This window comes from Balearica regulorum, chromosome 5 (assembly GCF_011004875.1).
Source record: "Balearica regulorum gibbericeps isolate bBalReg1 chromosome 5, bBalReg1.pri, whole genome shotgun sequence".
In the NCBI taxonomy this organism is placed as follows: domain Eukaryota; kingdom Metazoa; phylum Chordata; class Aves; order Gruiformes; family Gruidae; genus Balearica; species Balearica regulorum.
The window spans coordinates 16068170-16089636 of record NC_046188.1 but is presented as its reverse complement, the minus strand read 5'-3'; the positions used below and the strand labels follow the sequence as shown (position 1 = coordinate 16089636).

Sequence of the window (21467 nt, the reverse complement as noted above, 5' to 3'; positions counted from 1 at the left end):
GGACAGACAGTGAGGTAAAATGACACACAAGCTTTTCTCTGAGATTTGGCAGGGATCTTAGGCCCATAAAAGCACTGAAAGCTTAGACAGTGAAAGAAATGAGTAAAAGATTCATTAGAAGATGTGCAAAGCTGCTATTGTGATAAATGCTGCTTAAAATATATTTTTCTAACTATGTCATTCTTGTAAGTCAATATGGCAATGAAAAAACATGACTAAAATGTACGAAAACATTCAATATAGTTGAATGTAATATTCAGATCAGAAAACAATCACATATGGCCAAGATATAGAAAAATCGTATATTTGAAAATACTTGTATTCATTCCTAACAGTAACAACGCATGAAGTCCTTTCAAACAGAAAGATTATCATTCTGCTACTCTGTCCACTGATAAAAAATATCATTAAGCAATCATAAAAACCTATGAAGTCTAGTTTGTCCAGGTTTTACAGAGGCTTTTCTCTGATTCTGTTTATATATGGATTTTTTTAGTAATTCTCAAAGCTTCTTACAGCAACAGCAACTTTGGGTGCAAAAAGAATGCAGAAATCGTCACTTTCTGCCGGAACATCTCCCATGGCCTCATTTATCAGGTGATGAGTGAATGAAGCATAAGTGGGACTTGGATCTTGTGAGACATTTCCACTTTCGTCTGGAAACAGGAAGAGATCTGAGCAGGATGGCTCCTGAGTTTGAGATCTGTCATCCAAAACTCCTGGGAGTTGAAGGAGGGTAGAGAAAAAACATATCTCAGTGGAAAAAAATCTTTACAAAATACAAAAACATGAACAAAATAACACAACAGTTAACTAAAATTTATTACTTCAATTACATCAACAGAATTTGCCTATTATATCTTGAAGCAATTCCTACTATAAATAAAATTTTCAAAAATTAATCTACTGTACAATTGAAAGTGATTACAATATAATCATAACTAGTTAGCAGTAGAGATGAACTGACAAAATATAGAAAAACTATTTGTAAAAAACCCCACAGATACAAAAAACCCCTCCATTTTTGTCTTCAAGTTTCTCATTCTAGTAGTAAGACCACAGCATCAGTAACTTTCGCTTCCACACTGACTGCTCACCTTCCACAATCAGAAAGAGCGCCAGACATCATGGAAATAGTGCACTCTATTTGCACAAATAGTTAACTCTATTTGCAGTACAAAACCCTTAACCAATTTAAACCTGGATTTAACTCTAGCCATGATGCAGAAGCCATAATCCTGTGATTAAGATCAATTACCTTGTTCTACCTGTTAATTGAAAGATTTCCTGATAGTTAAAAAGTTCTTTCTGTGACTCAGAATTGTATCATCCTCCTGGACTGCCTTCATACACAGATGTGTTTGATTCTTTCACACTGCAGTATGCCATATAAACTTACACCCATACTGACTCGAGAATTTGGGGTCTTGAAAGAGTCCCACAAAGCCAGATTCCTTCCTTGCTGTTTTCAGTATCTCAGTAATGTGTATTTGACTAGAATCTTAAATTACTTTTGCATTACTGTTATTGAAAGCAAGAAGCTGTTTGATAGTTTGAAGACTTCAGACAAAGGTACGCTCCCATTCTTGTTGCAGCATCTCTACATATATAGACCTTTCAATCCCGCTTCCTTTCCAGAAAGGCTGTGTTTTATGTGAACTTATGCCTCCAGAGGACTCTTACCATTAAACTCTGGCTTCATGGCAGAAGCAGTCTGTTGAGTCTCAATTTCCTCCATTGCATCACTCATCAAATCCCGTAAAATCTGTTGCTCTGATTCAGCGAGGACTGGTCCATGGGAAGATGGTTGGCTAAAGGTCTCTACCTGTAGGAGAGAAACTACATATAGTTACATCTTAAAAACAACTGCAATATCATGCTGATAGTAAAATCTAGTAAGATTTTACTAGAATGGCTTGATACAGAGCTTTAAACTGTAAGACGTAACACCTTAAGTTTATAAATAATCAAGTGAGCTGAAACTCCAAGCTGGGCGTTTCATAAAGTACGTTAGAATATTATGGTTCAGGGTATTTAGATCAGAGTACTTTGACAGCTTGCATACGTCCTGTAATTTCCTTCTTTAGGTAAAAATAAAGTACAAGAGGTAAACTACACAAAATATTTTAGAATATTAAGTAGTGACCAAAGCAGGAAAAAAAAAAGCACTGTTTTACTCTCAAATATATTTTAAGTCAGATGCAATCTGTTCATTTCTTTGCAGGGAATCTCATGTTCTTTGAAAATAAAATGGGGATATCAAAATTAAAACATATTACCAGGAAGTGTAAAGTTAAGTTGATATTATTTTGCCATTTTATACCTTCATTTTTGGCTTGCTAACTCCACGTTTAATCTCTGTTTTAGCAGGTGGATGTAAATCACCGTAACTTGCAATATACTGTATAAGATTCATTAGTGCAGCACATGAATCGGAACACGTACGAATATGGATTACATCGCTGGAACAGTGCAGCTCAAAACGTGGTTTACTCTAGACAGCAAGAATAAAAAGGTTAAGAATACACTTCCAATCAACATAAGGTTCCATAAAAAAAGCATGTATACAGTTGGTTTTAAATTATTTAACCAGTCAAAAAGGACTTTAAAAAAAAAATAGCACATGTAAACTGAAAAACCTTCATTGATTCTAAGTATAATAAAGTAATTATCAAATCACAATCTGTCATGGAGATTTTACATTTCATTTTATTTGTGATTAAATGCTTACTCTTTCCCCATCAGAATCAGATTTTACTGCTGTAATGGTTAGTTCCAGCAGTCCCATATCCATAACACGAACATAATCTGAAAAGACAATGAGGAATTACAAAAAAAATTAAGATTTAATAACAAACATTGTCCTTACTATATATTTTTGGTTATTAAATCATTAGAAATAGTACAAGCATAAAAAGGTATATTTTTCTCAAAACCTTTTATGTCTCTGCACTTCCTTCTTTTATGAGGATTACTATCAGAATTCAAGTTTCAGCTACTCAAATCAAGAACTCAAATCTTTTAAATCCAATATATCACTCCCACTGCCACCATCTGTGTGCAGTGTAATCTTTTAAGATATTTATCCTCATCCCATCTGTGTGAGTTACAGAAGTAGAGGCCCATAGAAGTTGGGTGACTAAGCTTCCTAGCAGTTTGTACTAATCTTTCAATGCCATGAATAACTTATTCCCCCTCTTTCTTGTTTAAAGAGAACAGGCATATCTTTACTCTGTCCTTCACGACAGATCTCTTACTTAAGCTAAACACACACATTTTCAGGCACAGGGTTTCATTATTTGCCCAATTTATTTGTTAAATATTGATTCAAGTTCCTCAGTCCTTAAAGGTTGTTGCAAAATGAGAGCAAGCCACTTGGTATCATTCTTTTCAGAACCTAAAACTCTGTGCCATGTAACACCTTTCAAGTTCAACTATTTACAATATATATCTCAAAATGAGATCTCTTTTCTGTAAAGACTTCTTTCTGTGCCAACTCCAGATTTTTTAAAATATGCTTTTTTCAAACACCCATTATGGAACTGTAACAACAAAGTGAAGGATTTGCTGTTCTCTGACATACCTCTGCATCCACAAAAGCAAACTAGAGCACTCAGATTTTCATCAACACTGCATTATTCATTCATATTCAACTTGCTGCTCCTTATCTCCTCAGACTTCTTCAATAACCTTTATGTATGCTGAATATACCTGTAATTCTGTTTCTTTAGGCTCTGCAATTCATTGGTCACATCTAAAACATCCTTACCTCTATGGAGATTCACTGTAACAGTGTTGCACTTGTCAGACAGATGCAAAGCAGCTTCATCTAAAATTATCCTAAAAGATAAAAAAACCAGATGAAATAAACATGCTAGACAAATGCTGTGCAATTCACCAGACAAAAGAAATTATTATAGAAAAAAATATTTAAAAACCCAAATATACCTATCATATCTTTAATCCAAACTCTTCACTTTCACCTTTCATAATTTCCAAATCCATTGGTAATTAACCACTGCCAAGATATTTTTGCCATCACTAATTATATTTTATTTGCATTTCAATTTATACATTTGATCCTTCCTAGAATGAAAAGTAATGCTTTTGGCATACAGAATTAACACTTCTTAGGTTTGGGTTTTTTTGCCTTTTTTTCTTTTTAATAAAGTAACAGACACATTTGTTTCAAAGGTCACTTACAAGGTTTTATGAATAGAAACAACCAACCTGGCAGATATTTCACATCAGAACAGGCATAACAGAATGAATATTCAACTAAAGTTGCAAGAAAAATTATTAAAAAGTTACAGAGATGTTCAGTGATCACTAAACATTTTCTTTATTAATATACTGTCTACAAATAACAAATTTTCATGACATCTTAAGGTGCTACTATTTCATGTCAGGACATCTTTCAGCCATATTAAAAATTACAGAATTGCTAAAGAAAGCAATCCAACTTAAAAAAAAGTATTTAACCTAATAAAACAGAAGGATTACACATGAACAAAGTATATTTCAAAAGATACAAACCACTGTGACCATTACACCACACAAACACTTCCTAGGTCTAAACAGCAGACATGCATTACAAGTTTTACAGTAGCTTCCATGTTTCACAATCACTTAAATTATACCTGAGCATAGAAGAGGATTTATCTACTGCAACACTGCTGGAAATGCTGAAAGTTTCAACAGTAAGTAGAGATCTGACTGGCAAAAACAAGGGCCTAAGAGAAAAAAAAAAATTAATACTCTATACCCATTCAGAAGTGCAATCAAATTCTCATAGGTTACCTAACCAGATCTTCCCAGCCCTAGGCAAGTGCTTATCCTGCTTTTACTTGCTTACAGTTTAAGGGATTTCTGTCAAGTACTTTTTCTAAAGAAGCCTAAAAAAAATATATTCTTTACAATATGCAAACTCAAACATACTTAAAGAATAAATATATAGCTGCAGTATCACCAAGTGACATACACTTGTGTTTTATTTACCTGTAATCAAGAGCACAACTCCACAGATGTACATGAAAAGTTGTAATTGTAGCTGGAGGATTATATCCCAGAACAGGCTCATCAGAAATATTCAAAAAATATAAAATCTAAAAATCACAAACATATTATTATAATACTTCAGTATGTTAAATTGATAAATAATTATGCATTAGAAAAGAGAAAATCTGTAACAGGCATGACAATAAAATGTCTGAGTAATGGAAGGACAAAAGAGTGAATAATCTCAGATATTTAAAGGTGCTTACCCAGCATCTGAATATAGAAAAGCCCTACAAACAGGGCAAAAAATACAACATCCAACTGCTGCCTCAAAGGTATGGAAAAGACCAATCCACAGACACCTAAGTGGCTACTTGTACAAGGCCTCAATCCATTTTTAAAGCATTTCTCAAGTACAGTCTCATTCCTCTTTCTTTGCAGTTGTTACTATAGTCTTAGTATTTTCTTTGTTCTCTTTATCTGAAAAGCCAACTTTTCTTCTAACACTGCTAGCCTTTTCATCGCTTCCTCTACCTACCTCTTTGGCCAATTTTTTATTTCCCCCTCCTCCTCCAATAAAGATTCCCAAGTGCGTTACAGGCAATGTTAATTGAGGGGAAAAAAATTTAAAAAATCACAGAGCAAATAAGCAACATGGTGTAAATCAAGCTACATGAACACGGAGGAACACTGTGCTGAGAATAAAGTAATGACACAGCAGAGTCCAAAGCGCTAAGTTCAGCTCCATGCAATTATACAATTAAAATGCATATAAAAATAAGCATACCACACATACTGGAGGATAAGCAGTATAAGCCTGAATGGCACAGTTTACACACTAATGCAGTGTGCTTTAAGTACATGCAACCATACTGCTACTGTGGTAATGGCATGTTCTAATGCATGCATGTTTACACACAGCTTCCGAATCAAAGCTCTCTCGCCCTGTCTGCTATGCTATACCTCTGCATCCAAATGTATCAGTACAACCCTTCTAATTCAGAAGTGTGCATTACAAGCATTTATGTAAAACTGCTGCTTACTACTTCCCAAAGTCTTAATCTCCATTACTGCTAGTCAAACAATGTAAAACAGGAAATAGACAAAGGAAAAACCAGGACTTGAAGAATGAAGTGAACAGAAGGGGAAAATACAGAAATGTTTTCAGTGCTACAAGTAGCACATTTATTTATTTTGAGGGTTGGTTTGTTGGGTTTTTTTTTACATCGGGAATTATCTAAGTACTTGGATAGCACTGGACTACTGAGATTTTCCATCTGAACTTAAAAAAACCAAAACACCAACAAACAAACAAAAAGAAAGAAAACCAACAACAAAACACACCTCCCTGACATGTTGTGGACAGAGATTTAGTATGATGAGAGGAACTGTAGCAAATGAATACACAAGTAAGAATTTAAGAGCAAGACTACAGCCTGTCAGTGGTCTCAAAGAGAGAAGAAAGAACAGAATAACTCTTTCAAGAGCAGAGTAAGATAATAAGACACAGCTTAACACAAAGATTTTCCATCGAGATTTAGTTTGATACTTAAAGCAGTTGTTAAAGCGATGAGACCAAAACTGAAGATGTAGTTGAAAAAAGTGTAGCAACCTGACCTGTTCATGCCAGCTTAAACCTGAAGGCAGTACTCTGTGCTGAAGGGTGGCTCCTCTTAGTCCAACAGCAACTAGAAATTCCTGCACAAGGAAGTTGCACGAGTTAGTTTACATGAAAAACATGTAACTATTTGATATCTAGATTATGAAACACAGTCATCCTTCTGCTCCCAGAATCTCCAAGTGTCTAGAAATGAAGAAAGGACTGGACCATTCAAAAAACCTTGCTTCCTAATAAAAAACCCATGGCTAATACAGTCTTATACTTTTTGCAACAGGATACTGTAGAAATGACAGTTTTGTGGTGGTGGTAGGAAGGCAGGCTACCTGTTCACTCATTCTGGAATTCACCAGGAATTATCAGGAGCACCAACCCAATGCAGTTCTTTCTTACGCTGTTCAAACCACAGTCAACTGAGCCTCCATGACATTGTGCTGTCCTGCAGATTCCTTCTTCTCTAGGTAACTTTACCAACCTGTTTGTCAGCACTATGCCAGCTAAGAGGTCATCTTTTAGCCACACTAATAAATGCTACTATCACAGCCACATGTAGCACTTATTTCCCAGTGGCATTCCAAATAGGTAAGCAAAGGCTGCCTATTAGATGACACTGCTAGTAAGCTGAGCAGAAAGCTTTTATTTATCTCTTTATATTTGTTCTTGGCGTGGTTTGGCACCAGATTAAAAGTCAACCAAAGAAAAACAAGAAGGTCAACTGGCCAAGAAATGCATTCAGTAAAGAAATTTAGTGTGATCAGCAAAGTGAAGCATTGGAAGAATTAGTAAATTATGCTGATACTTAAATTTCACAATCAATCCACCCAAAAGATTCTAACAGAAAATTGAAGATGAATGGCTCAGAACTATATGGTTTCTTTATCTCCTCACATCTAGATGCTTCCATATAAATTGAGACAACTCAATTTATAAAAGCACAAATTTGAAAACACAAACCTTTGTATTGCTCTCTATTTTATCTGACTGGATTTTGACTGCAACAGTCAGCATACTTGGACAATCCACTCCCACACCATCTGAAGTAGTCCTACTAAGACCATCTTCTTCAGAAAAACAAATAGTAGGTTCTAACCAATGCGGACGTATTGTGCTGGGCAGTCGTACTTCAGAGGAAGGGACGACCCCATCTACCATACCTGCAAAAAGATTTTAGAATGAGTTACCTCGTGCTTCAAAGCTCTTACTGATGAAGAGTTAAAGAAAATACTTCCTATGCTTAATGCACTTAAAATTATTTTAATTACCAAAGTTAGCAACACACAGTGACAACCAAAAATTGTGAAGGGGAGGTTACAGGTGATCTACTACTTAAAACCATGTTTCTAGCCAATATCTTCAAGGTGACTATACGTTTTTGGGTTTTTTTATTTTCCCAACAAAATGGCAAAGTTGAAATAAAGGACAGAAATCTCCTATAGGTCACATGGCGAGATTTGAATGTATGTCTCCTTTTCATTTGATGAGGTGGTGCTAGGTTAATCTCTAAACACAATAATTAAGCCTCGCACTGAAAATCCACTAACCTGACATCCACTGATTCAGAGACATGTGAGGAGAAAACCTTCAAAGGTCTAAATACATGAGGGTTACCAGTTATACAAACTACAGTCAGCTTAAAACTCTTCACCTGTGGATTACAATTAGCTACCCAGGAAAGATAAGACAGCCACTAGTAATCTGTACTCTTTTAAAATAAGTAACCAATAACATGTAGGAAGTGTGTACTTTCATAATAAAGAACAGACTATACAGCTAATTTGCCAAAGGACCACAATATCTTTAATGATCAGCAGTTGCAAAGGAAAAGTTTGAGCTAAACTGTTAACTAAGTAAATACAGTTATCATGAGCTTGTATTACTGTAGCATTTACGAGCATTAGCCATGAACTACATCTATTGTGCCAAATGATACACTATCAGAGGAGAAAGAAAAGAAAAAAAAGACAGCATTTCTCCTAAAAAACTTCAAGCTTATCTCATTTCAAATTTAGTCCCAAAGCCACCTCAGTCCCACCCCTACCTTGATGATATAAATTGAGGCTGCTAGAATGGAGACAAACATAGTGCCTGTCCTCAAAGCCTTCATATTTAGTCACGCTGAAAAGTGAACCATTGTTGAACTCAAACCAGAATTCGCCATATTTTCCTTCCAGTGTATTTCCATCATCCTGCTGAAGGAAGAATAGGAAGGACAAAATGATTGCTTGCAGAGTTTGCTGCAGTTAGACAATCTAAACTAACGTAACACTCGCTACCAATACAGATTTTTCTGCGTCTATTTAGTTATTCTCATGTAAAGCAAACAGAATTGCTAAAATATTGTGCTGCATTACTGTCTAGTTATAGTACAATAGTATAAAGATTACAGAATTACTGTTATAAATACTTATTCCTTCCAAAAACAGTACATAAAGCATGAAGGGGATACCACAGTCAAAACAACAGAACAACTTTTTCCAACCCCAGTGTCTCACCTTCACATCTGTGAATATTGACACTAATCCATGTGTCACATTTAGTAGAACAGACAGAAAGCTTTGTGAGTTCTTATTCTGAGAGTCAAGCTTTTTCCTTCTGCGTGAACGATAGTTTGGGTCAACAGTGGAATAATACTGTAGTGTTTCTTCCTCAGATCCACTCTCATCATCTAATGAGATAAAATGAAAAACAAACTCTCTAGCTAATACACATATTACACCAATAACTCACTGTTTTTTTCCACTGGTCTTGCAATTCAACTTCACACTTATTCTACTTAATTCAACAGTAATCTATGTTTTCTCTTCTTAGTTTAAGTAAATCCTTTGTTATAAGTTTGTAAATTCTTCCCACTATCATCTTAATCGCTTCAGTCAATTATGCTTTTGAATCACTATAGTTCTAGATGATTTATTAAGTGTATTACCGTAGTGAACTGCAGATTTAAATTGACTAAAGCTGTCTTTATTGAAAGTGTTGATGAGCTGGCTGGCCACAGACAGTCCAATACCATAAGAAAGGTTTTCAAAAGTTTCTACAGGAGATGGAGCTGTGGGTTCCCACAACAATAAATCATTGCTGATCCTAGGAAGAAATACATTATCATTATACAAAAATATATTACTAAATTCACACTTAATATAAGGTCAGTCAAGCAATATTTCCTTTGCAGACTTTATAGAACAGACCTCAGATTTCATAAACAAGGAAAAAAGTTCAAGAGCACAAGAAAGAATAATGTATTCATGAGTAAAAGCAATAAATAATGAGAGTAACTTTTTCTGTAATTATGGTATGTACATATCAAAGTCTAACATCTGACAGTGACACAAACGCTTCTATTAGTAGGATCGTATTAGCTCAGTAGATTGGAGGGGGGTGTATGATCAAACCCTATTTTGATCACATCAATTTTCAAGCAAAGTTGCAGGAAATACTAGTTCCTTTGATTTCAAGTGAGTCTGTGTCTGTCAGGGTAAAGATATATGTGACATTCAGCACAGAAGTACACTAACAGAATATTCAATGAAGGGTTCGGCTTCGCCACTTTGCAAGTGAAAAAATGCTTTGGAAGTAAAGTAATGCCTATCAGAGGCTAAAATAGATCACCATCTCTCTATGTAGCTAATGCGCAGCATAATATCTATTTTTTAGTTGATTTAATCTAGTTGTAATTCTTTGTTTTGCAGACAGAAAACTAACAGAAATAAATGCTGAACACCTATCTGTAAGTTGAGTTCACTTTCTCTATGTTTTCACAAGCCTTTGTAAGGCTTACAAAACCAGGTGGTTTGGATTTTTTCCCCTGACTGCCTCGTGGACTCAATTTTTAGATGGAGAATCACTGAATAAAAAGAAAGAATAAAATTGAATGCAATACTTTTTAAAGTACAATGATCTATTTATAAGGGAGAATTCAGAAAGATTAGAGCAAAATGAAACATTGCGAACAGAGATCTGAACAAAGTATTCACTGAAAGAAAAAGACTATTTAACTTCACCCTTTGTTCCCAAAATCTGCCAAACACTTTTTAGCACCTGGCTGTTATGGCACCGATCAGATATATGACACAGTGGCATGTCTGATGTTAACTTGGAAGAATATTTATATAGCATTTTATGTTCTTACAAAACTATACAAATGAATTCCTGCTATAGCTGCTCATTCAATTGCTTTTATCAACAATGAATGCAGCACTAGAAGCACAGGTCACGATCACCAAGCAAAACAATTATCATACTTGCCTATTGTAAAGTTTTTCATAAAAGCTTTTGTTTGGTAATGTTAAGTGAATGTTTGGTAACGTGAGTTCCAGTACATAATGAGAATTGCTAATTGTTTTATCTTGAAATTCAGTCATTTCAACTACATCTCCTGGCATCACCATCTGAAAGAAAAAAGAAAAAAAACCTCTGAAGTTAAAAAAGAAAACTGGAAGCCAGAAGATGCATATAAAGTAGTGAGAATATACTAATTTTGTCTACCATAAGCACAAAGCAATAACAAAATTTTATAGTACCTCTTCATTTTCAAACATGACCCTACGAGAAGAAAAAGGAGAAGGCTCTGGTCTTCTAATATCACAGACATCCTTCAAAGAATGAGACCCTCCTTCTTCTTCCTCTTGAAAGTTATTATCACCTTCTTCCTCCTCAGCTGCTATCCTTTCCAGAATAGAGTGCACAGCCAGAGGGTTTATTTTCAATACAATCCTGACATTGGAGAAGTTATGCAGAATAAGCCATTAGAGACGCTTAGAGTTTTTATATTGATGCACAGTCACATGTCCCCTAACTCTACTAGCCAGCCATTTTTATTAGACAATAACATATTTTATTAAAGTGATACCATTAAGAAAAACACCACACTTAAAGGTTTGGCAAAAAGGTTAGCGTCTGGGGTTTTTTTGAGCTCCATTCGGTGACCTAAGAAAAACCTAGCACTCTCCCAAAACAACACTTGTATCATTAGACCATCAACAGCTATTAAAAAATGCTCTGCTACATGATGTAGTGTATTACATGTACACACTGTTATAGAAAAAATTATTTATACCATTATAAAAGAAAACCACATTGAAAAATGTCCACGCAAACCCACCGTCAGAAAGCCACTAAATTTTGTGGCAAAACACGAATTGTGCTAATTCTACAACAAATCTAAAATTGCCTCTTTAAACATCTTATTCCATGCTACAGATGTTAAGTCCTTCTGTTCAGTAACTCTGATGTATTGTGTTGCCTTACATATAAGCTGTAATAATTCAGTCACAATATAATTATCCCTATTGTTGTAACTGTTTTATATCAGTTTCTATTAATATTTTGAGGCAAAATTCAACAGAGATTTTTGTTTGTTTGGTATTCAGTCTTGAATGTAAAAGTAGGAGAAAAGGTAAAGTGACAAAAACCCACAAAATCGGAGAAAGTTTCAAGTTTCTAGTCATTCACCTAACCTTCACTGAAGTTTACTCATGTCTACACAGAAATCATTAAACATTAAAACCATCTTGCATTTTGTGAATGGAGAAGTTTGGGGTTTGTTTTTTATAAATTCTTGGGTTCTTTTCAATAACTACATGTTATTTCTTTATAAATTATTTTAATGCATTTACCACACAGGCAATCTGCATTAAAATTAGAAAAGTAACGGTGCTTCATAAAAATCCAAACTCGCATTAAAAAATAAAACATTATTTTACCGAGGCCAGTCAAAATTGTCTGACGATGATGTTATATCTCCATCTGTGCCACCAGACACCTGAAAAAATTTTATTGGTGCTTCTGCATTATCTTCTTCAAATGAACCTGAATAGAAAAAGATTATTAAAAAATTAACACAGGAATAACAACTGCTAACTTCAGGTTGCCCAATCCTCAGCCTGTTGGATTCCAACAGGCTAACTTGTCAATGCTATTACTAAGTACTTTTGCAAATTTTGTCTTTTCCTCCAAAAATTAAATACCAATTTTTAGAAACAAAAATTATTTCACGTTATCTTCTAGCTAGCTAGCAGCAGTTAGAAAACCAGATGCTTCTGATGCATATGTATCTGCACTTACATTTATAGCACCACTACGTTATGTCACAGCTTTGAAAAGTACGTGGAATAACAAAGCAGCAGAGAAGGTTGTAAATATAAACCAGTCTCAGATTCATTACTTTGAAAGATATTAGAGGCATAAAAGTATTAAAATTTTCCTCAATGGCAGTTATTCAGGACATCATTCACCTAATTTCTAGGCTAGACTTGAGATTCCTAATTTGCATAGCTGTAGTATTCCCCTACAAATCTATAAAACTTACCCTAATACCATGATAGAGATCCCAGAGATACCAGTTTGTTTCAATTTAGGGTATAAAAATATAACAGAAAATAACAGAAGTACTAGCTCAGATCTCAAAAACAAGAATGCAAGCACTACATCTACATACATTAGCCTCTCCTCCAAGTAATATTATTTTGACTTATGCTGCTATTTAGCACAGAACACTAAATTGCAGCAGAGATCATCTCCAAAATTCAGGTGGAAAGACACTCCCTGTGTTGATCCATATGAGCGGACTTTTTTCTCAACAGTGTAACATCTGGGAATATAAAAAAGAATATTTTAATATAGTGTTAACATTCTTACCAGTTAGGTCTTTAAAGGTAAGTTCTAATTTAACTTGTTCTGGAGTTGACCCTCCTATAAACTCAGTTTTAAATTCCGTATCTGTAAATTCAAGATGAAGAATCTCCTTCTGAAGCGATTTCTTAAACCACGGTCCTCTTTCCTGATCTGACCGTAGGTCAGGTATTGGGAAGCGAACAGAGAGATTTAGTGCTGGGGCAGTCACTTGAACAGAAACTCTGCAGTTTGCAGGAGTATGTGAATCATCCAGAAAAACTTCAGTAAATGCTTTATGCTAAAAAACAAAAGTAAAGGGGGGGGGGGGAAATCCTGAATTAGAGAAAATGGGACTAAATGGCACTATGGGGAAAGCTTTCGATGATGTAGTATGTAAAAATATTTTTTCATATGTCACACATAACACACATTAGGAACAATTATTATTAGTCTTAGGATATTCTTCTATTATTGGCACTGTTAAGATTCTACTTCGAAGTCAAGAATTTGCAGAGGTTAGCAATCTTTCAAAAATGGCTATCTTTTTAAGAAAAAAATTACAGAGTACCAAACAATACTCAATTGCAGTTAGGAAACACCACGTCTCTCAGATTTAAAAAAAACAAAAAAAACCAAAACAAACCAACATGCTATTGTTGAGAAACCAGGAACTACTATCATGCATATTTGTCCCTCTCAGTAAGTCATGGCTTCCAGCTCCTGTTACTGACGTGTCATTCAAAACCTCCCTAAGCATAGCTTATTGCTGACCACCATTGAAAAGACTCAAACTTTCAGGACATAACCATTCATCCTGGCTTGTATCAGAAATAGCACGGCCAGCAGGACCAGGGAACTGATCATCCCCCTGTACTCAGCGCTGGTGAGGCCGCATCTTGAGTACTGTGCTCAGTTTTGGGCCCCTCACTACAAGAAAGGCATTGAGGTGCTGGAGCGTGTCAAAAGAAGAGCAACAAAGCTGGTGAAGGGTCTGGAGCACAAGTCTTATGAGAAGCAGCTGAAGGAACTGGGGTTGTTTAGTCTGGAGAAGAGGAGGCTGAGGGGAGGAGACCTTATGGCTCTCTACAACTACCTGAAGGGAGGCTGTAGGCAAGTGGGTATCTGCCTCTTCCCCCAAGTAACAAATGACAAGGAGAAATGGCCTCAAGTTGTGCCAGGAGATATTTAGTTTGGATATTAGGAAAGTTTAAATGAAGATACTCTAAGTTTTGAAGACTAATTTTTCTGTAATCAATCAATGCAGCAATAAAATTACATGAAGATATTTGTTGCTGTGTAGAAAATCAGTTAATTGCATTAATCCTTCTTCACGTATTTCAAGAAAAGCCTTGAAGTTTAATGTTATTGTGCTAAATATACTAACACTTAAATCCCACTGACAACCTGAACCAAGACAAACAAGCTCCAACTTCTTCTGTTGGTCCTCAACCACTAGAATGCAATGCACGTGCTCCCCATCCTTCCCATTAACTACCCCAAACGCGGACATGGCACAACAGAGGCAACTGAGCTCACCGTGGCATATAAAGATTTTAATACAGAAGCGGAATTGTCAGCAGTGGTTTATAACAGCTGCTGGAGAGCATGATGGGACAGATTAGGGATTAGAAGTCCGTCAAGACTTTTTTGCCCAGTTTTGCTTGCTTCAAGGAACCAGGAACTTAAGCAGTTTGTGAAGCAGCTACCATTGTCTTTAGGTCTGTTATCAAGAATGCAATCACTGAATCTAAAGTGAGCATGTACATCTGATGGCTACTGTTCTGTAGCAGAAGTAAAAAAAAAAAAAAAAAGACAAAAAACCCACCCCAAAAAACCAAACAAACCCTCCCCCCAAAAAAACAAAAACAAAATCCAAACCAACAGCCAAAACCAAACAAAAAACCCAGCTACCACAAATCAATCAGAACTATCAACCTCAGGCAGGATGCCACTAAGCCTTCCTTCTCCAAAAAATCAGCAAGTTTATTAATCCATTTCACTTTCAACTTACCAGACTTATGTGCTTGTTGTAAGAACCATACATATGAGATGCCATCATCTCCACTGTAGTTAGTTTCTGTGGTTGAAGTAAGGAATTTAATCTGTCTACAATACTAATATCAAGCTCACAAAACACTGGACTTAACTTTATTTGTAACTCTGCTTTCTGTGGAACAGAACTGAGTCTCCCTTGACTACCCTGAAAAGAAAGAGAAAAAGCACTAAAATCCTTAACAATATAATGAAACAAGTTATAATAACTGAGAATTAAGGACTCTGTTTTACAAGAAAGATACCTTTCTTTTAAAATGTACAAAATTAGACAAAGGCTATTATACAAAAACTCGATGTTTTTAATCTCCCACCTTACCTGAGGTCCTCTATTATCTGAATGCTTATAATGAAGCTGAAGGCATGGCATAGTATGAGAACCATTTCCTTCTTCAGAATGAAATGTCAGCAGCTTTAGAATAAAATAGAGTTGAAAATACTTAATAGATAAGGAGTTAAAAATACTTAATAGATAAGATAAATACTTAATAGAAATGCCACAGGCAGAGATATTCATGACATTTTACCTAGAACAGACAGCAGGTATCCCTACACTCAAGTCAGTGAACTGAGCCCCAGCCCAACTGTTTACTCAATCCACTTAATTCAGCCACTTTTAATGGTCAGAGACATCTAATAAAGAGCTGGAAGAATAATCATCACCCAAAGATACCTTTGCATTCCTCAACTCCATCGGTTAGTTTTTGGAAAACCTCTACTCTAATTCCCAAACTGTGTTAAGCATATTTAAAAGATAGTAAACCAGCGAAGCTTGGCTACTTAACGCTATTCCTGTCAGGTATGACAGCAATCTGGTTCACTATTTGAGCTTGTAATTAAAATGTAAGTTGCATCTTAAAGTCGTAACATAGAAAAAAAAATTTTAAATTTGAAATTTACAATCATTTTAAAAATCTAGCATTCTCAGTTACACAATTAACATTTCTTCTCTATGGAACTACCTGGGGTTTTTACATACCTCTGTATAGTGAGGCTGAATGGAATGAGAGTCAGTAGAAAAAAGGCATTCCAGGAATTCCATATCTCCAATGGATAAATCAGTACTAAAACTTCGAGAGGCAGTCCTCTGTCTTTGTTCATAAGACACTTTGATGCCAGTACCTATGAATCTGAATTACGAAAATTATCAATAGTAGCATAAACCAATAAAATTTATGAAAAGTCAAGATTTATACATGTAAAAAAGGATCACTACAATCCTTTAAAAAAAAATAATTAAAACTACCAAAATTTCTTCAAAAACAAAAAACCTCCTAATTATAACAGATTTTAGCTTTAGCAACAAAGACAATGGAGCTCACTTACGTTACACATTCAACAATGGTCATTGTGGAAAAATTTGTAAAGAACACTTTAGATATCTAACCAAATGTGCAATTCACATAAAGCTGGGAATCTAACATCCTTATATAGACAATTAAAAAGTCAAATGTCTCAGGAAGTCTAAATTACATGCATAAGGTAGAGAAAAGACATATACGCCCTTAAATATTTTACTTCATACGCTGTACTGGGACAGTAAAAACTTTTGGAAAAAAGACTGTTGCCTAACTTTATGATTTTGCTCACACTTACTTTTTATCACTACTGATGTACTATTTTGCACTAAGTAAAACCCTAAACTCCTTCAAGCAGAAATCCCTATAATGGAATAAAGATGGTCCTGTAAAACACAGCTATTTCTAAAGAAATAATTTACTTAATGATTCTTGACTGTCTAGATTTCTGTGGTAGAAACTGTACGTAGTTTAATTCATCTACTGCTGAAAAGGGCTAGGTTGATTTTAATGTTTATGCACTTTTTTTCTTTTTTATTAAAAAAATAAACAGTCTTGGAGAACAGATGTCAAAATTTAAGGCTATGTTGAAATTAGTCTAATGCAATTCAAATATTAAGCAACACAATTCCTATGGAAATAAACTTACTTTATTCAAATTTACTTAAAAGATATTTTTGTTAATTATATTTATTAATAAGCAAAGTTATACCTAAGGTGATCATGAGAACAAGCTTCTGCAAACACTTCTCGGAAGGACAGAAAATCTTCTGTTGAAAACTTAACTGGCTCAATCTTTTCTATTCGGGTAAAGAAATCCCGAGCCATTGGTGTCAATGGGTTAAGGTTCAGTGAACTTTCAGGTGGGGGTAAAGGGTCAATATGAAGTACAGACACTGAGAAAGTTCCAACTGCCAGTCTAAAAAGAAGCTCAGGTCTGGATTCATCCACAGAAACAGATCTGGATGGAATAGCTGAAATACAAAATTAAGTTCACGTAATTTTTCAGCAATAACACATTTATAAAATCATCTTACTTTTGATTTTCATTTCTTTTTACCAAGTTGTTGCATAACAATTCACTTCCAGAATTATCTAGGGAGCAGAATGCAAAACAACATTTTTACTTACACGTCCTTCTTAAGGAAGACTGGTGCACCATGTTGGCTGCAAGTGAAGAACCTCTTGGAGGTTGTAGTTCTTGTTTGTTACGATCAAGAAAATCACCCCAAGTTGGTTGAAGCTAGAACAAAAATATATATGATCTTAAATTTGACAAATAGATCTTAGATATTAGATCAAACATAAATAATAAAGCAACAAAAATATATGCATAAACAATCAACAGCATGCCATTTCATGGCATGTTAGCGCTCAACTAAACAACATGGGTATGCTTTACTTTTGGCTACACTTTCTTATTCTATGATCATCTACACCCACATATTTTTAAAACATATATTCTCCTGTATCTCTGTAAAAAGCACAACTGTTCTCCATGGCTTTCATTAAGCAAAACATTAGGCACATAACAGATTTGGGAAAGATGGCGATATCAACAACAAAATTTTTATGTTTTTTGAGGAATAATGTAATACAACAATTTTGTACTTTTTATTGTCATTGCCTGTGTATTCCATAATAAAAGAAAACCCAGATGGAAAACATGCAGTTATTAAAACAAATCATAAAGTGTTCTATATACACTTCAAAACATTGAAAACAAATACATTCCATTTCATGTCTTGGTAGCCAAACAGATGAGAAACTTCCCAACACAATTTCCATAGCAGAAAAGGAATACTACCAGCTCTAAACATATTCAATTATCCTAGAATTTCACAATAGTTCTTTATATTGTAAAGAATATTTATGCAACAGTTTCAGACAAAAGTGTTAATTTCAAAAAGATTTTAAATGTAGTTAATACTATACCACTGTAGTGCTCAGTGGAGATCCTGCTGGTGTAGTTGTATATGTACTGGTTAAAGACAAGTCTAGATCCATAGTTGGAGGGTCTCCAAGAGGTGGAAGGGAGGAAAGGCTGTGAGACATGTCCATTTCAGCCATTGAGAAGAAAACTTCTTCTTCTAATAAAAACCATAGATAGTAAAGAGTTATTTTCTAATGAAAAAACCCCAACTTTACTTTTAACAGAAATGTATTCGTAAGTTCAGAAATTTAACTGCCAGACAGAATAGCTAGCTAAATATATTATTTACAGAAGTTCTCTTGACACTGAGACTAGTAGCATCTATGGACAGAGATTATTTAAAAAAAATAAAGAGGCAAAAAACCTAATAAATACTAAACAGTTAGATGTTCCATTTTCATATTCAAGTTGGCATATATTTTATTATATATATATGTAATTATATATAATTATAATTTCTATAAATTCATACACTATCTTTTTGACAAATCAAAGTTCATATTTTCACATTAAAATAATCAGAAAAATTATTCAAATAAAAATATGAATATCAGGGCAATGCAACTATTATTCTATACTTAATTTCCTCAACCACACATTTGAAATTACGTGACACTGCACAAGTATTTACCATGCTGCACAGTAACATATGGATTACTGAACAGTTTTAATGAAATACTGAATCAAGCCTAGCCTGATACCAAACTAGGTGCTAATGTTTTATTTGTTGAAAATTAATAGCATACAATTATTCTACGTCAAAGTTCTTCTGATACTTAAGTCAGTAAGATTAAAATATGAACAGTCAATCAATATAATCTTAACAACAGGCTATTTGCTGTGCTGCATCATCTTTTATACTTGCCACGACTAGAAGGCGTTCTGGCACTCTCTGTCTCATAGAAGCTTTGTTCAGATGATGCTCCTGCAGATAAAGACTCTTTTCTTAAATAACGTTTCAACTCCATCTGAATCCGATACTCATCTTCCTGTTGCATTGGCCGGTTCTTCCTATCTTTATTTGACAACTCTATCCTGCTTAGGCTCTCTGAATTCAAAAAAAAAGGACAGAAACCCCACTGTAATTTCCTTATCAGTATGCCAAAGAAAATTCAAAAATCAATCTGAAAACTTACCAATTGTTGTTTTATATATATATATATATATATCCGTTTGTGTGTATATATACACACACACACGCACATATCTGTTGCATATCAGATATGTATACACATGGATTTTGTTGTTTTGGAGATTTTACTTGTCTAAAGCAGATTACTCTCTCCCTAGCACTCGTTAATTTCAAGTCTGAAGAAAATATTTTAAGGTCATATATGCAAATGTGTTCACATATAGCATCAGCACAAACTTCTCAGTCAGCTTTAGGGACTAAGGACATAATCTCTTAAAGGTTTTACTATTAAGGAATTATTAAAATTTTAGGTTTGAAGATGACACATACGGGAAACTATACATAATGCTTTTCCAGTTAACCAAAAACAATGAACAAGTCCAGTACAACAAATATATCAGTATCATTAGAAGAATATTAAGCTCTACCCAGGATATGACAAATCTTTTTGAAAAGATTAACCTTCTGTCCTAATAAGTGTTGTTACATTAGGTAGATGAAGGGGGAGGGGAACAAACCAGAACACCCTCATCCTGCTAGTGCAGGAGTCTACATACTGTTATTATGTAGCACATATGGACAAACAAACTCAGTTACTGCCTGTTCTATATTTTACTAAAGTATAGGACAGAAGGAACCAGACTGCTAAGCCCTTCTCATGAAACACAAGCTACAAGAACCAAAATTGTTCTTGTTTTCTCCACCTACCATTTCCCCATCTCAAGCCTTATTTGTTACCTAGATTTTCATTACCAGCATGCACAATTAGCAACTGAAGTCAATAAATCAATCATTGTCCCACTCAGAGCAGCTACAAAACATTTTCCTAGGATCAGATAGAAATTAATAATAATTTTTTTTTTTTCCACTGAGGAAACTTGTTTATCTTGCAAAGTTTATTTTTCATCCACCATAATACATATTTAACATTTACAGAATGTTCACTTGCCTGGTCCAGCAATAGCTGCTACCATGTCCAATAGAAGATGAACCTGCCTTGGTGACAGAAATAGATGTACAGAGTCTATTTGTCCATCTACATCCAACTAAAAACATGAAAGAAAAAAGTTTCAAGAACACTTAAGGAATTTTTCTTTAAAAGTCTTGAATCAACTATTCTGATAATAGGTTTTAATGCTGTAAAGTATACAGCCATTCCAGTATAATAATTTTCTACACAACAACAGCTAGAAATTTAATTGTGTATTGCTTCCAATCTGTAGCTTGGCAGAATAAACGCAGGTGTGTCGCTGACAAATTATTACCTTAAAATAAATACCCAATCGCTTATTAGGAAAATTCAAGAATACCATTAACTTCTTAGTTGTTTTGCTTCTTTAATAATTCCAGAAACAATAAACAATATAACTTTAGTATTACGTACTAATTATAAAATACTGAACTGAGATAGACCTTAAAAACTGTAAAGGTTCTCTTCAGGACTTCTTTTTAGTATACAGGGACAACCCCTCAATTCCTCACCCCCTCTGCACTCCTCAAGGTGGTGAGGAGGAAAAGGAGTTGGGAATGAAGAAGTTGAGCCTGGGAAGAAAAATGGGTGAGCGGAAGGTATTTTAGTTTGTTTCCCGTCATCCAACTTCATTCTAATTGGCAATTAATTTTCCTCAAGTTGAGTCTATTACGCCTGTCACAGTAACTGCTAAGTGGTATCCCTGTCTTTATCTCAAGCCAGGAGCTTCTTCATCCCATTCTCTCCCGTCCTGTTGAGGAGTGCAAGTGAGAGCAGCTGGATGGGTGTCATGACAGATGGCCAAGGTCAATTCACCACAGTCAGGGAGGGGAAAAAAAAATTAAAAAAAAAAAAAA

At 34.8% G+C, this 21467-nt stretch overlaps 1 protein-coding gene across 5 annotated transcripts in view; it reads right to left on the bottom strand.

Moving 5' to 3' along the window:
• The window catches only part of ATG2B (autophagy related 2B), a 49605-nt gene that overhangs the window by 14448 nt on the left and 13690 nt on the right, over window positions 1–21467 (bottom strand). For 2 of the 5 annotated variants that reach the window (XM_075753610.1, XM_075753612.1), the window contains exons 7-30: window positions 20586–20686; window positions 19374–19552; window positions 18511–18665; window positions 17707–17818; window positions 17288–17549; window positions 16257–16407; window positions 15597–15689; window positions 15237–15425; window positions 13250–13523; window positions 12316–12421; window positions 11134–11326; window positions 10859–11001; window positions 9540–9697; window positions 9109–9281; window positions 8655–8805; window positions 7571–7770; window positions 6616–6696; window positions 4999–5105; window positions 4641–4733; window positions 3770–3840; window positions 2732–2808; window positions 2324–2494; window positions 1684–1825; window positions 517–719 (exon numbers count right to left, since the gene is read on the bottom strand). In XM_075753610.1, coding sequence (XP_075609725.1) covers window positions 517–719; window positions 1684–1825; window positions 2324–2494; window positions 2732–2808; window positions 3770–3840; window positions 4641–4733; window positions 4999–5105; window positions 6616–6696; window positions 7571–7770; window positions 8655–8805; window positions 9109–9281; window positions 9540–9697; window positions 10859–11001; window positions 11134–11326; window positions 12316–12421; window positions 13250–13523; window positions 15237–15425; window positions 15597–15689; window positions 16257–16407; window positions 17288–17549; window positions 17707–17818; window positions 18511–18665; window positions 19374–19552; window positions 20586–20686 — 3585 coding nt within the window. Of the gene's footprint in view, window positions 1–516; window positions 720–1683; window positions 1826–2323; window positions 2495–2731; window positions 2809–3769; window positions 3841–4640; window positions 4734–4998; window positions 5106–6615; window positions 6697–7570; window positions 7771–8654; window positions 8806–9108; window positions 9282–9539; window positions 9698–10858; window positions 11002–11133; window positions 11327–12315; window positions 12422–13249; window positions 13524–15236; window positions 15426–15596; window positions 15690–16256; window positions 16408–17287; window positions 17550–17706; window positions 17819–18510; window positions 18666–19373; window positions 19557–20585; window positions 20687–21467 lie in introns of all 5 variants that reach the window. The other 3 variants (XM_075753611.1, XM_075753614.1, XM_075753613.1) reach the window with 2 other exon arrangements.